The sequence below is a fragment of the Eubalaena glacialis genome, chromosome 6 (genome assembly GCF_028564815.1).
Source record: "Eubalaena glacialis isolate mEubGla1 chromosome 6, mEubGla1.1.hap2.+ XY, whole genome shotgun sequence".
In the NCBI taxonomy this organism is placed as follows: domain Eukaryota; kingdom Metazoa; phylum Chordata; class Mammalia; order Artiodactyla; family Balaenidae; genus Eubalaena; species Eubalaena glacialis.
Genome location: NC_083721.1, coordinates 150,269,872 through 150,285,853, shown reverse-complemented (window position 1 = coordinate 150,285,853; position 15,982 = coordinate 150,269,872). Strand labels below are relative to the sequence as shown.

The window sequence follows — 15,982 nt, the reverse complement described above, 5'->3', positions numbered from 1 at the left end:
TGTCTCCTGCATTGGCAGGCGGATTCTCAACCACTGCGCCACCAGGGAAGCCCCTCCAATCTTTTTAAATGGTTTAAAAAATAAATAAATAAATAAAAATAAATAAAGTAAAATAACAAATAAATAAATTTTTTAAAAAGGATTGTGAGAAGAGAAGTGGGTAGATGATTAGAAGGGGGTACTCCCCTTCTTAGCCTAACAGGGTGTGCTCTTGAGCTCCTGGAGGGGGAAAAATGGTCCTCAGTGAGCTGCCCGTCTCCATCATTTTAATGCCAACATGCTGTCGTGGTTCCATACCTGTTATTAGATAACCACAGCATCAGTGACTTGCAGGGAGTGCCACAGGGCTGCTAGCCAAGCAGCATCTCATTCCACAGCTGCAGGCACACTGAACTCTGCGACATGCAGGGCAACTGGCCATCCATTGGTAGATGGTAAATGTGTGCATGGATGGAGTTTTTCTGGGCGTTATAAGTTCAAAAGCGTCAAATCTATACAAAGACCAGTTTTACAGAAAGTGGCTTCTTGTTTCCCAAAACTACTAGTCCTGAAAAAAGACCAGAGTTGGGGGGAAGTGTTGAAGTTATTAAGGGAAAGCCACTTAATCCAAATAAATTACTCTTGAGTTAAGCCTTGATCAAGAATTTTAAGTTGCATTATTGTCTCTGGAAGCAAATAAGGGCTAAAGAAGGCTCTCCCACCTCCGATTCCAAAACCTAAGCCAGAAAACATCCACTTGCCTGATAGGAAATAATAAAGGCCTATGTTTCTTTTTCAGCTTTAAATTGAACAGTCTGTGATGCTTCATTTACGTATGCATTTTTAACAGTTTCATTGAGACATAATTTACATAACAAGGTTCCCCCATTGAAAGTGTACAATTCAGTGGATTTTAGTATATTTACAGAGTTGTGTAACTATCACTATAATCTCATCTGAGGAAATTTTCATTACCCCCCCCCAAAAAAACTCTTGTACCCTTTAGCAGTCGATTCCCATCCCTGCACCAATGCCCCCCGCCACTACCCCACCCTGGATAACCACTCATCCACTTTCTGTCTCTATAAGTGTGATTTTTGTTTTTAACCTAGATATTGCCTGGCAGTCCCTTCCCTTGACTTATAATTAGAATCAGATGATAAATGTTCCCTCAAAATCTGTCATTTTTGAGAAAATTCATTTTTGTCATGCATCCCCAAGGCTTCCCTCCTCTAGGCAGCCCCCATCTTTCACCACCACCCTCAGAGGGTACCATCATTCTTCATCTAACAAGTGTGGATTAAGGGCCTACTGTGTGCCACACGCTGTCTGAGGACTTGGGGGAATTGGTGAACAAAACAAAGAGCCTGGACTTTAAGGAGTTTGCTTCCCAGCAGAGGGAGACAAAACAATAAGCAACAAAAAACAGCAAGAAAACCAGAAGTAAAAGGTGCAGCGTGTTAAAGGATGCTGCATATCCTGTGGGAAAAAAGAAAGAGTGGGGCAGGATAAGGGGTGTCTGGAAGGCTTAGAGCACAAGGAAGGGGCAGGTTACAGCAGGGGCTGGGGGGTCAAGGTGGGCATCCCCGAGAAGTTAAAGTTTGCAAGACTTAGTGGAGGTGAGGGAGGGACTGAGCGGGTGTCTGGGGGATGAGCATTTCCAGCAGAGGAATAATCCTGGTGCAAAAAGAAGTAGGAAACCATGACAGAGAGGCGATTGGGGCAGAGCATGGGAGCCATAGCGGGGTTTGGAGCAGAGGCCGCCATGAGCTGAATTATATTCCCAAAAGGGCCACTCTGACTGCCGTGTTGAGAAGAGATTAAAAGGGAAAAAGGGCAAAATAGGGAGACCTCCTGGACATGATTTTAGAGCCACTTTAGGGCCGTGGTTCTCAGCCTCGGCTGCACATCCGAATGTCCCAGGTAGCTTGACAAAACTCAGGCCTGAGTTACGAAACACTAATTGGGTTGGGATGCAGCCTGGGTGCTGGGACTTTGCAAAGCCACCCAGGTGATTTGGGTGTGTGGCTCAGGGTGACCAATAGAGTTTTAAGAGCTAAGCAGTCCCACCAGTTTGACTTTGCAGCTGGGAAACAAAAACCCACAGCTGGCCCCGACTGCTATTGGCAAAGCTGTGCTGAGAGACAATCAGAGCCCCACTGCTATGGCAGGGCCAGAAGTGGCCGTGCAGACAGTGTGCAAATGGGGCTGGATGGAGCCCCCCTGGACCATCAGACCTTGAGGAGGTCAAGCCCATTCTTTGACTGGATGCAAACGTGAGCCTGAATGTGAGAGCCGGGTTCCGCCCTGCCCCTGACACAGGGCGGGTTGTACTATTATCAGGGCAGAATAGAAGGATCAGGTTTGAACCTCAGGAAGTGGGTATGTGATTCACCCAACAGGCATTTTTTAAGAATGCTAGTTCCAGTGTGCCAGGCATTGTGCAAGGAGCAGCTAATAAAAAGATAAGGTCTGACGGTCCGTGCCAAAGCCAAATGGCGCAGAGTGATCACGCCATATAATATTTCAAAACGTGTTATTTGTGGGAAGGCTTTAAATAAGCCAAAGGGGAGGGGGGACCCTTCGGTTGCATAGCTGAGCTGTTGGCATTTCTAACTCAGAGGGATGAATAGAACATTATTGTGTTGCATCGGCACAAGTACAGCAAGAAAAAAAAAAAAGATGCCTGGAGCCAGCCGTGAGCCAAACATGAATCAGCAATCTCCTTCTATTGTTCAGAAAATAATCATGATGCTGGGAGCTGGGCATTTAAGAATCCTGCAGAAATGCCCCTCCCCCCAGCAGGAAACAGACCCTGGTTGAAACATGGCATCTTCACTTTGGCTTCCTGAGCTGAAAGGAATGCAAAACACTTGGAGAGGATTCAGGGGGAGCTGAAGTGTGAATATGGAAAATACAACCCAGAAGAAACGAGAGATGATTTAGACGCAGCGTTGGCAGCCTCTCAGAGGCGGCTCACCAAATGCGTGTTGATTCTCTCTGACGAGCAGGAAGTAGGGCTCCCCCGGCTTCGTTACCTAACGAATGTTCTGGGCCGATCACCAGGCGAGCTGGTGGGAGAGGGCACAGAGCAGTGCCTACCTTGTGAACACCTTCTGATCTGTGGCAGTGGGCAGGGGGGTTTGAACCCCAGCTGCACCAGAATCGCCACCTGGAGGCCTTGTTGAAGCACAGCCTGCTGGACCTCCCTCTCAGAGGTTCTGATTCAGTAGGTCTGGGGTAGGGCCTGAGCATCTGCATCTCTGAGTCCCCAGCTGATGCTGAGGCTGCTGAGCTGGGACCGCACTGGAGGAACTAAGTCACGGGGCAGGAGTGAAGGGTGAGTGTGGCTTGAGGGCAGAAGTCCAGGTGCTTCTGTGCCATTGACGTGTTGGTGCAATAGCGGGTCCCTCAGTGCATAGGTAGTGGCTTTTAATTAGCAATGTGCTTTGGATCAACTACACTGGCCATGATTTTGCCACCTGCCAAGGAAGCATGGCCAGAGGGAGGGAAAGAGAGTTCTCTGCAGGCCTGCGGCAGTCAAACAGGACGTAGTGTGCCCAGTGACTCTGAACCAATGAGCGTGTGTGGCTTCAGGGGAAAGAAAGTGACAGTAGGGTGACCCATCTCCACATTCGGCTTATACCCCAGTGCTTCTCTCATGAGCAGAAGTTCTCAACAGAATCAGCTGGGAAGCCTTTTCTAGGTACACATGCCAGGGCCCAGCCCCAGAGAGGGTGAGCAAGGCTTCTCAGCTGATTCTGCTGTGAACCCCTCCCTTGAGATTAAGAACTGCTTTTCCTGCAGCCTCCACGGTCGTGCCCCGCCCTTACAAGAAAGCAGAGTGCAAAGCCAGCCTCTTCGAAGGTGCAAGACTCCTTCACCTCATTGGGTCTCGCTGTCACTCTGTTACTACAGGACTCGAGTGTCTCAAATTCCAGGATGCACACTTGAAATGCAAGGGGGTCTTCAGAAAAGGAAACTGTCCAGTCACAGAGCTGGGGGCCTGGATCAGCCCCTCTTCTAGACCAGGTTGACTGGGCTGGTCCTGAGTGGAGAGGTGGGGATACCTGCCCAGAGTCAAGTGTAGCCCACCAAGATGGTGCCCCAGTGCCTCTGACTTGTTCCCAAATGGTGTAGGCGGTTGGCTCCCAACATGTGATTCCTGGAAAGTACAGTCCAATCACCCAGGAACTTGTTGGACATGCAGACTCCCAGACACCCCTGCCCGACACCACCACCCCTAGACTGGCTAAATCAGAAACTCTGGGGGCAGAGCCCCGGCCACCTGTTGTGAGGAGCCCTCCAGGTGTTTGCCGAACTTTGAGAACCACTAGTTTAGTTTATATGTAGCTTCCTTGCTACACATAAGTCAGAAACAGAACAGGATAGAAAAGCAGGCGACCCGCCATTTATAGATTTATTGAGATCCTCTTACAAGAATTTCGGCGTGCGTAACATGCTCATTTGTCAGATTCTCACCTAAGAACTTAGCGTCCAGCCACTTTCTCGGCTGCCTTTGGCGTTCCTGCAATTCCCAGTGATAATGCAGCTTATTGCATCCCCCTCCTAAGACAAGGCAAGGGCTGTGTTCCTTTACTTTTTAGAGACTAAATCGCAACTTCACCATGTGATAGGGGCTCCGGAAACTCCACTGAATGATGGTCAAATCTTGTTTATACCCACAATGAGCTTAAATCCAGCCGAGATTTCATTCTCTGTTCTCTCCTCCACAGCTTACGCCAGGCTGACCCACTGAAAGGTCAATATGAAACTGAAAGGTCAAATTATGTAGCCCTGGGTTCACAGAGAGTGAGGGCTAAAAAGAGATCAGGTAAACCACACCCTCGAACTTTCCACTGATTCCCAAAGCTGTTACAGCCACGGTCCCCAAACTCTGTACCAAGGCACCCTGGGAGTGCCACAGCAAACCCAGAGGAACACAAAGGAATGTCTAATTTTTGAGAGAAACACAGGCACAGCTGTCAGACGCCATGCAAATACTACTATTAGGCTGTTTGGAACTATTTACTTAATAAACAGAACATTTGTTCCTTTTACCTGGGGTCACTGTGAAGCACTTTCTGAAACAGTAGGGGTGCCAGGAAAATTGAGAATCTCTGTGCCCTAGAATCACTGACCCTGGAAGGAGGTATATTTTGACTGTACACTTTCTGGTGGCACATTTAAGGGAATTCATATTCCAAATTTAACTTAAAAGTCAGGAGGAAAAAAAAAAAAAACTCTAACCTAAATGGGAATAGAATTTTGAAAAAGAATAGATACATGTATATGCATAACTGAATCACTTTGCTGTACACCTGAAACTAACACAACATTGTTAATCAACTGTACTCCAATATAAAATTTTTTAAATTCATAAATTAAAAAAAAAAAAGAAAAGTGCAACTCCATGAGTCTTTTAAGGGCTTCTTTTCTTTCTTACCTTCCTAGGTAGATCTATTCACCCCAATTCCCTGACTCAACCCTTAACCAAGGTTCCTGTAATTAAAAAAAAAAAAAAAAAATCACCTTTCTTCATGACTTAAACATAATGGATTAATTCTTACAAATTTGAACTGATAATTGCTCTGATGCATTCCTGAAAATCACCTTTAAAACACATTGTTGAAAGACAAAATCTAAGCTGTGTGTGCACTGTGCTCGCAGGAAACCGTTGACTTTGTCAAAATATTCAGCCTTCACCAGGCAGCATTAAACGAGAACCCAACGAAGGGGGAAATGGAGATCGCACAACGTTTATGAAGTCTATTTCTGTAGATACTCTGCAATGCAGACGCTCTCCTTCCACCACATTTGGCATTTAAGAAGTAGTGAACAATTATAACTATATTTATTAGGAGAATTTTATTTGCATCTTCAAGGGATTTGGGGGGCAAAGCAGTCTTCATAATGTCTCCTCTGGAAGAATATTCTTTCTATCCCAGGGTTTAAAATCTGCAAGGAGCTCAGGGCAGATTCCAGAGGCAACAGAACCCAAGCTCCATCTGGGCACTGCCGTCGCCCTGGGATGGAGATGGTCAGGGGTCAAGCAGTAGAATCGTTTCTTAGGAGGCTGTCGAGGGCAGGGGGATGGAGTGGGTTCTTGTTTGTTGTTGCCTCACTCGCCATCAAACTCTTTTAAGAAATCAATAATACGTCATTCGCTTCGCTGTTACCGTTTTATTTTCCCACGCGTTTGTCTTTGTCGCTACCCGTGTCCTGGTGAGTCACCTAACCACAAGTAAACACTCCGGCATCTGGTGGTTTTGCGTGGTACCCTTGTTCTTCAGGCATTATGACGGATGCATCCCAGGCCCCTCAACACACATGCCCGTTGTTGTCTTTGGCGCAGGGATCCTGCACTCCTGTTCACCAGGTGTCAGCAGAGGCAGTTTTAACCGCTTGCTTTGGCCAACAAGACATCTGTTGAGGTTGTTTCTCCTGCTGCGTCGGGCGATTCCCTCAAACTACCCATCTGCTTCCTCTTAAGAGTCTTACTTCTTAGAAGCATTCAGAGGTGATGGCCCACCTCTAGAGAAAGGTAGCTAGGAGGAAAGTGTGTTATAAACTTAGCAGGCGGCGAGTCGAGGCTTTCAGAGGTGGCCTCATAAAACTTTTTCCGGCTGGTTCCTTCTTGACTTTTCTATCACTGCGTTATGTGGCTAGAAATGGTTCCAAGTTTCACTCATCGTGACACTAAATTAGATGTAGCAGAGAGTTTTAGATTCACAGGGGACTTGTGTGTTTGTTTGAAAGCCCACTCTGACCCCAAGAACCCCACTCCTAGCACTGCTGACCTAGTCTTCAAAGGAGAAACAGGATTTTTCTCAGTCTGTGGCCCCAGGCCCTTGCACGTGAGGATGCAAGAATACCACCAAGTGCCAAGCACATCTGTTCTATTTCATCCATCCATTCCCTTTGAGGTGGATGACCTTACCCACCTGGAGACGTGACTCTTGACCTCTCCCGTGTCATTCTGTTGACAAATGGCAGGGCCCGTGCTCCTTCCAAGCCATGGTGACTTTGCCCAGGAAAGAGAAGGAGAAAGAGAAGGGAAGAGGGAGAGAAGGGGGCAGTGATTTGGCATGGACAGAGGTTAAAAGGAAGAGTAGAAATGAGCCACAGAGCGGGATCGTTGAACTTGAATTAAAATCATTTTACCGAGAACAAAAAAATCAGCCACAGCAAATTAAGCTCAGTTTCAAGCACAGAGCCTGGCTGTGTTCTCTCACTACTAAAGGCAAAACATTTAGAGTGATGGCCGAAAATCTGAAAAGGAAATTATAGCTTTGCCACCCAGAGTTTACTGATGTCTCTGATGTGGGGCTCTAGGTTCCCGCCACGCCCAGCGGAGAGGTTGTCACCGTGCCCCGTGCTCTAACAGTTGATCCACTGGGATGAACACCTGGGCCATGTCACAGGGCAGAGCTATGACTATTATCCCACATCTTTATTAAGTAACTCACAATCTTATGTTCCATTTTAATCAGCCCGATCCCTAGTCTAACTGGGCTGGCTTTGTAAACTTTTTTCTCGTACTGAATTTTTGCTACTACACTCCCAAATAGGGTTAGTTTTACCAAGTGGAAAAAGATGGATCACAATGTTGTATGATTTGAATTCCCCTGGCCTCTGTTCTCTTCTATGTGAGAAGTGCCTAAGTTATTACCATCATCAGAAATTCAACCATTATATATTCACTTCACTGGATCCTAGATTTACTCTTAAAATGCAAAGACCTCAGGGAAGGACAACTGGGGCTGCATTTGGAATGCTGTAGAATTGGATACAAATTCATCTGCATACCCAACCTTCCTTGCTCCCCGTAACAAATTTAAATGAACTTGAAGGGGAAAAAAATTCACAAAAGGTAAAATTCAGACTGGGAAGAGAAGAATGGCAGAGGAGAGAGGAGCATTTCCACCTCCATCTTATCTTAGGGTCTATGGAGGTGGGCTTCTGTGCTGTTATGTCTTTTAAACCACTTCAGGGCGCCCCTAGTGGCCAGATAACAGCTCCAGTTGCCCACACCTTAGGGATGACTGGGATTGGCCAGGAGATGACCGGGTGTAATAATAGTGACTGTAATAATGAAGACCTCTTCCAGTACTGTAGGTCGGTGTCCACTTTTACATTTACAGAGCATTCTCAAATTCCCTGGTCCTCGTCATAACCTGAAGGGTGGGAGATTGTGATTTCACTTCACAAGGGCAGCTCAGAGCGTGAAGAGACCCGGCCAAGATGTGCAAGCTGCTGACCTGAGACCCAAAAGCATCCGAATGACTCTCAGCCCAGGGTCTGTCCTCCATACCCTGGGACTGAACTTGCTCTTACAAACAATTCCCAAACATCAGAGACAAAGGTGTGATGGGGGGAAGGGAGAGAAGCAGACACTCCAAGAGGGAGAGAGAGAGCTTCATGACCTCACTGCCCTCCCAGGTGAGGGCAGCCCCTCCGAGGGCACAGCTACTTGCCTGCACCCAGGCAAAGTGGTGGCAAAGCCAAAGTGTGGGCGGGGGGCGAGGACTCCAGCCCCATCCCACAAACCCCCCGCAGTGCCCAGCGTCCCACAGACCTAGTCAAAACAGCGCTTGCCACGTAAACACAACTTCAAGACCCATCCCAAGTGGAGGGTGTAGCTTGGCCCTCAACTCATGTCTCCACGACCTCTGACATGAGGTCTATGTAGGAAGCCCGTGGTGTCCGCGTGTGTCAATGGCAAGTGAGATGGTGTTCTGTCCGCCTCTGAGAGTCCACCCCGTATTAGCGGTCTCAGCGTGGAGCCCATAATAGCCAGAGGCTGGAGCATCTGACCTTGTAAACAGAACCAAAAGAGTTGCCTGTGAACGTGACCCCTGCCCACCGCACACGGCCCCCTCGGCTTCCTGGGGCCGCCCGGGAAGCACCTGCTGAAGACGTAACAGATGACCCTAGTATAGCTCACCATTCAGACGCTCTGAGAGCCAGGGAGAAGCAAACGAGGACCACAAATGCCCTCCTCGGAAAAGGTAGATTTAGAGCCGTGAGGGGGATGCATGTTTCATTTTTTAATTGAAGTAGAGTTGATTTACAATGTTGTGTTAACTTCTGCTGTACAGCAACGTGATTCGGTTATACATATATCTACATTCTTTTTCATATTCTTTTCCATTATAGTGATGCATGTTTCATTTTAATTATGTGCAGACTATATAAGCAATGACTCACTAGGTCTGCGTGGAAAGATTTTCCAAGGGGGAATTTTCACAGTTGTCCCTTCAGTGTTGTGTTTTCTACAGAGAAAAAGAAAACACAAGGGGACAAAAGGGCGTGCGGTCAGGGCCAGGGCCTTTGACAAGGTGGGTGGGGTTCTCTCTGGCCCTAGTCTAACTTTGTGGCCTTGAACACTAAGACAGGAAAGTAGCAACGATCCCAGGCTGATAGGTCAGCATCCTGAGGAGTCCCGCTCTGCACCAAAGCAGAGTTATCTTCTCAAATCAGGTCACTCCCTGAAGGACCTTCCGTGGCTCCCCATTTTCCATGGGACAAAGTCCAAATTCCATAGCAAACCTCCCAAGACCCTGCATAATTTGAGGGCATTTTCTAGTTTTTCTACACAAGGCTCATTTCTTGCAGAGTAGTCAGTGGGCAGTGGGCACAAGGAGGAGAATAAAGCACTAAGTCCTTCGCTGGGGAGAAGCCTATTGCAAAGAACAGCCTTCGGATACAGGGTCACCTCCACCTAGAAGCCTTCCCAGATTGCCCCAAGTAGAAATGACCTCTCCTTCCCTCATGGCCCAGTCTGCACTGAAGAGACACTTCAGGTGAAACCTGTCCACATGTTGTACTGTTTTAGCATGATTCTCTCCCTCTGGCAGATTAGAAGCCCCACGTGGACGGGTCCAACTGTTGTCTTCGGACAAAGCCTGGGGCAGCACCTAAACAGAGTAGGCCCTCAATCAAGGCCTCTAGGCTAACCAGCCACATAAACGAATATCTCGTGTAAAAGGCATGTTGTCGGTGTAGCAGCACTTTCCTAGGGACTACGCTGAAGACCACTCTCCCCTCAGTTGGTGCTGAAATGCTGCAGCTGTGAAAGGACGCTCGGCTCCGAGGGGCCGGGGTGCAGACCCTTACTGGGTCTCACCGGAGGCTCTCCTCTGCCCGGAAGCAGCAGGCCTGTTGTAACGATGACCTGCAGGCTGTGAGTGGCCCCCAGGACGGGGACAGCACTGCAGTCAGCGCTGCTCACATCACCCCCGACCTCCTCGCTGCCGGCCCACTCACCCACCCAGAGGGGAAGCCCTGTGTTCGCTTTCCTTTCCCCACAGGTAGCACACTCCGCTTTCTTTCTTTTTAAGCTGTTTGGACTTTGTTTCCTCCTTTGACACCGTGACCCCCTCGGTGGCTCCAGAGGGGACCTCCTGTGCTTCCCTCCTCCGCACAGAGCACTGGCTGACACCCGCCCTGTGTCCCGGGCAACCCCGAAGCAGCCCCGGGATGCCTGTCCACTCAGAGCGTTTAACTACAGTTTAAAACTCGAGAGCTCGTTGCAGGAAAATAGCACTAAATAATATGAAATACTAGAGTCCTGTAGGAATAGGAACCGAAATGCACGATTAACGCTATAGGAGTGGGAATAGGAACAGAAATGTACTATTAATGCTATAGGAATATTAACAGTTTAGTAGAGTGTAGTAATACTAAAGTGCTGTAGGAATAGGAACAGGAATATACTATTAACGCCATAGTAATGGTAACAGTTTAGTATAGTGTACTAATACTAAAGTGCTATAGGAATAGGAATGGGAATATACTATTAACGCTATAGCAATGGTAACAGTTTAGTATAGTGTAGTGACACTAAAGTACTATAGATAGTACTTTAGTACTTTCCTACAGTAGAAGGAAAACAGTACTAAATAACAAAATCAGTACTAAATTTCGTGGTGGTAACAATATTTTTTAAGCCTTAATGAGATGTTTTTCCTCTTTCTGGATGCTTTCTGCTTCACACACAATACTTTCTGCAGTTCTGATGCCTGTTCAATTGAAAATTTGAAAGCAAAGGTATTTTTTAAGTGTTGGTATAGCAAGAACATAACTAGGAGAAAAAGGACACGAAACGCTTTTGCCACATTTGTATTCATGTTGTGTTTTAATGTCGGTATTATCAGTCAGGATTCCTCTGGTTGCAAGGGGCAGAAACCTGCCTGGACCCGGCCCCGTGGACGCGGGCACCGTCTTGCTCAGGAAGGGTTGAGGAGGCCGCAGGGACACAGCTGGGCCTCAGGGAGAAGTGAAAGCAGGGCTCTGAGGCCACAGCATTCTCTTGTCACCCCAAGTTCTCCGTGAATGTCAGGTGCATCCTCTGTCTCACCTTCAGACCGGCTTTGGCCGTGTGGCTAAAAGGCATAGCGTCAGACAGTTTGAGAGTTTTAGTTTCTGATAAATTCTGCCACCAGAGCTGGAATACGTAACCTACCCCTCTCCCTCCTTCTCTTTCCTCCTCTCTCCAAACATCCCAAAAAAAGCATCATGTTAGCCCCTCCCAGGTCTTGGCCCACTTCAGCCAAAGGTGGGGCACTGTGGTTGGCCCAGCCGGAGCCAAGTTCCTCGTCCGCTCCAGAACATTCAGGAGCACCATCCCAGGAGGACGAGGCCGTGTCCACAGGATGGGAGGGGAGTTAATGGCAGCTCAGTTTCTAAGAACGAGAGGTCTAGACAGTCAGTACTACAGGTGTGAGCCGCACTCTCCCTTTAGGGGGTCTCAGAACCTGATTCTCTCGCTCACAACCCAGCTGCACAGTTGAAGGGGACAGAACAGAGGGCTTGTGGCTGGTGACCCTTGAAATGTTCATCAGTAGCAAGAACGCATTTTCCTAGTAATTAATCGTCATCTCTTCTACCAGATGCCAGTTCAGCAATCTCATACCATGCTGTATCAACTTTCATTCATTTTATTTTATTCACTTACTCAGAGCATATATTTCTTTTTTAATGTTTTTTTATTTATTTTTGGCTGCGTTGGGTCTTCGTTGCGGCGTGCAGGCTTCTCATTGTGGTGGCTTCTCTTGTTGCAGAGCACGGGATCTAGGTGCACGGGCTTCAGTCGTTGCGGCATGTGGGCTCAGTAGTTGTGGCTCACGGGCTCTAGAGCGCAGGCTCAGTAGTTGTGGCGCATGGGCTTAGTTGCTCCGCGGCATGTGGGATCTTCCGGGACCAGGGCTCGAACCCGTGTCCCCTGCATTGGCAGGTGGGTTCTTATCCACTGTGCCACCAGGGAAGCCCCGCATACATTTCTTGAGTGTCTATTTTGTATCGGACACTCTGCTCATGTGGAAGATATAAAAATGACCAAGACATAGTCCCTGCCACAAAGAGGTTACAGTCTAGTGGGAAAGGCAGCCTTGGAAACATGTGGTGACCACATGTGATGACCAAGGCGTGACCATCAAGGTATGAATTCAGTGCTGCAGGATTCGATGTGGAGACAGAGAGGGCATGGGCGCATATATAAACCCATATCGTAAACACAATCCACATGCTTCCTCTTCTCCAATCAGTTATTAGCATCAGGATGTTCCCTCCCTCATCCAGTGGCTTGTGTTTACCCAGCACTTTCATTCACATCCTCTTCACACCTCAGAATCATCAGCCACGTGAAGCAGGTAAAGCAAGTATTATCTTCCTCATTTTGCACGTGAAGAAATCACTATCCCACGGCGAGTACATGACAGCACTGGCCCTCAAACCCATGCCTAGGGCTCCAGTACAAGGCCAGAGCCACCGTGCTGCACTATCTACTGTTGGATACAGAAACCCTTCTGGAGAAAGAAACCTCGTACTGATCTGTCCCCAGCAATACGCGGAAGGACTCTGACCCACGTTCAGCAGCCATCTGGTTCATCATCTGTGTGTGTCCTGCAACACCCTGCCCTCCGTCGGTGCCTCTGGTCTCTGACCCCCACCGAGTCTCCATCCCCATCCCCGTATGAGGCCAAGTCTGTCTGTTGCTCTCGGATCTCACTGATACAGTGACGAGGAGAAGGGACTCAGCACTGACCAAGGAAAAGTCACACGTAAGATGTGAATATGGATTCCATTCTCCGGAGCAGTGTGTCTAAGACTTCAAAGTGTCCATCAGTCATCTGCAGTTGCATCTCGTCCAAGTGCAGATCTGATGGAGCAGGTTGGACGTAGGACCCGAATTTTCTGTTTCTAGCAAAGCTCCCAGTGACCTGAGGCTGCTGGTCCACAGACCACACTTGGAGAAGCAAGGATCTGGATTGAGGATGCTGACGCATCTCAGCCGCTCTTGGGAAAAACAGCAAGTCACTCGGCTGGTGCTTTCTTAAAAAACTTGAGATGGCAAATAGACATGTGACCTTGAATAAAATATTATTATAAAGACATGTTTATAAGAGGAACCCTGAGATGAAAATTAAAAGGTCTTGTAAACTTATGTGTATCACGCAGCCCACCTCTGCTTCACTTTCCCTGAGTTGAAAGTAACATGTCACCTCCAGCTAATTAATGCATGTGATATTGTTTGGAACAGAACCTTATGGAAAATGCAGGTTATAACCCATGGTATTTTTCTTGTCTTTTTCTCTATAGGAGATGTCAGTGAAAAAAAGGGTCCAGAATGATTACTAACCCATGACTCCCAACAGTATGACAGGTATCTGTTTTATTTTCTTTACTTTGTGTGTTTCCATTTTTGTTCCACCCAAAGAGAAATATAGGCTTCCTAAAAGACCAACCTAAGAGTCTTAGCAACAGTTATTTCCCAGCCAATGAGTGTTATTAAATGCAAATATATCCATACTCTGGTTTCTTTTCAGCTCATATAAATCTTTCACCTTTTACTAAAGATTTCTGTGGAGAGGGGGGAAAAAATGCAAATATATCCTGTGACTACATCCCAACAAATGTGCTTCCAGCTTTTTCGGAAGCTATGAGATGCACCATCACCAGAAACATGATGGGAGGAAATGATAATTCACAGTGAAATCCTAGTTTTCAGCCTTCCCAAGGTTACCCTCTCACACCCAATACTTTTACCTGCCACATTCATTCAGATCAGTATAAGAAATGGCTCTGTGTACTCAGTGACCACTGAGTTCAGGCGTCTTCCTGAGGGAATATTCAGCAGCAGAGTCAGAATGGAATATGATGAGAGCACATAAGCTGAAGTGAGCTAGAAAGCAAGGGACAGAGGAGAGACAGAATGCCCCCTGAGGAACAGAAGGTTGCAATAGCACGGATTCTCTGTTCAACGCACAGAGCTGGGGTTACAAACTCACAGGCCCCAGGGGCCAGATAGATAATGCCCATGCCCAAAACAGCTGGCTGTCAGGAAAAACAAACCAAACAGGAGAACCAGGCAACAAGCAGGGAGGGAACCCAGTGTGTCCAGAGATTTCAAATTTTCAAGAGAAGCTGGAAGCCAGATTTGGAATGAAATATCCCCATTTCTATTTTTTTTTTTTTTTTTTTTTTTTTTGGTTTTTTTTGGCCGCGCTGCACGGCATGCGGGATCTTAGCTCCCTGACCAGGGATCGACCCTGTGCCCCCTGCAGTGGAAGCACGGAGTCCTAACCACTGGACTGCCAGGGAATTCCCCAAAATATCCCCATTTCTAAATGCAAGCAATTAACATATAAAAATATCAAGGATTCATGGGCCAGTCAAAATACGTCTTCTGACTAGAATCAACCGTGGGCTCTCAGTTTATAACCACACCTTCCAGCCCAACCCCAAGCCTAGGACTGTCGTTTGGTTACCATGGCAGCAGGGCCAGGTACCCATAGACCTCAGCCTTCTGCAAGTTTACAAGCCTTACGTAATGACCATAACCTTACATCTCCCAGAATCACTGCCCTGTCTCTCTACCCATCGATACTCGAGTTCCTGGTGCAGCAAAAAGATAGAGCACCTGAACAAACTGGAATGATCCACACCTGTAGGATAGCCTCGGAATCCCATCTCATCTTCCCGTCTTATTTCTCAGTAACAGGCACCAAAACACACCCTCCCCCATTTCTGTGTCACTGCCAACTTGCCCATTGTAGCCTGGAAAGCCATGGGCGATACATAAACAAATAGGCGTGGCTGTATCTCAATAAAACTTTATTTACAAAACAGGCAGCAGGCCAGCTTTGGCCCGAGGACTGTAGTTTGCTGACTCTTATTCTAGGAGTCAGGATAGTCTTATTGTTGAGCAGAATCCCCAGGCCGAATCAGCTCATCTCCAGGACTGAGCTAGACATCCAGGCTCACGCTAAGATGGTTCCGGATTAAGCCAGCTTTCAGCCCATCTGCGCATGCGGGATGCTTTCCCTGCGGGCTGGGCTGGAACCAGCTGCCCCCTCCCCGCCCCCCGTGGAGGAGGACGCTTTAGCCTCCCAGCATTTGCTTCATAGCAAAGAAACTAACAGCAATTCTATTTTCAAAAGAAATCTACTCCACACACGCATATGCTCAGTCTATGTTAATGGGCTCAGCTGAGAAAATCATTGCTTTAGACTCCCTTGTTTGTGGATGAAATAAAACAGTGTCCTTTTCCCTCTGTCTTTTCCTATGGTCTCAAGCTGCATGTTTATTTTAAGAAACCTAAAAGGAGACCATAATAAAGCTGTAAGTCATCAGAACTAAGTGCTTGCTTTAAAAGCATAACTTAAAGGGCAAATATGCATATTTTCTTTTTGAGACACATAATATGCAAATATGCATATTTTCTTTTTGAAACACATAATGGGTACTATTACTGTTATGCAATACAGGAAATCAATTAACCTTTATGAAAAGAAAACCAATTTTTAAATGAACAGGAGTAAGAACATTGAATGTGTTTTGCCAAAACCGAGCAGACAAGCATTTTCAGATTAAAAAAACGCCTTCAGCCACTTATGAAATTTCTGTATTTTGCATTAACTCAAATGGAGAATGGTTTATTTTCTGGGGCTATTTAATGTCCACTGCAGTGGAGTCAAGTCCTGCTAAAATGTTCTCGTTG

General features: G+C 47.1%; 1 protein-coding gene and 1 non-coding gene across 13 annotated transcripts in view; both read left to right on the top strand.

Annotated features, from left to right (window-relative positions):
* Positions 1–15,982, top strand: part of THRB (thyroid hormone receptor beta) — a 395,093-nt gene that overhangs the window by 272,229 nt on the left and 106,882 nt on the right. For all 12 annotated transcript variants that reach the window (XM_061194742.1, XM_061194736.1, XM_061194743.1 and 9 more), the window contains one exon: positions 13,582–13,645. In XM_061194742.1, the coding sequence (XP_061050725.1) occupies positions 13,624–13,645 (22 nt within the window). In that variant the 5' untranslated portion in view covers positions 13,582–13,623. The remainder of the gene's footprint in view (positions 1–13,581; positions 13,646–15,982) is intronic.
* Positions 13,789–13,900, top strand: LOC133094192 (U5 spliceosomal RNA). Its single transcript, XR_009701406.1, has one exon. It is a non-coding gene; the product is annotated as a U5 spliceosomal RNA (small nuclear RNA).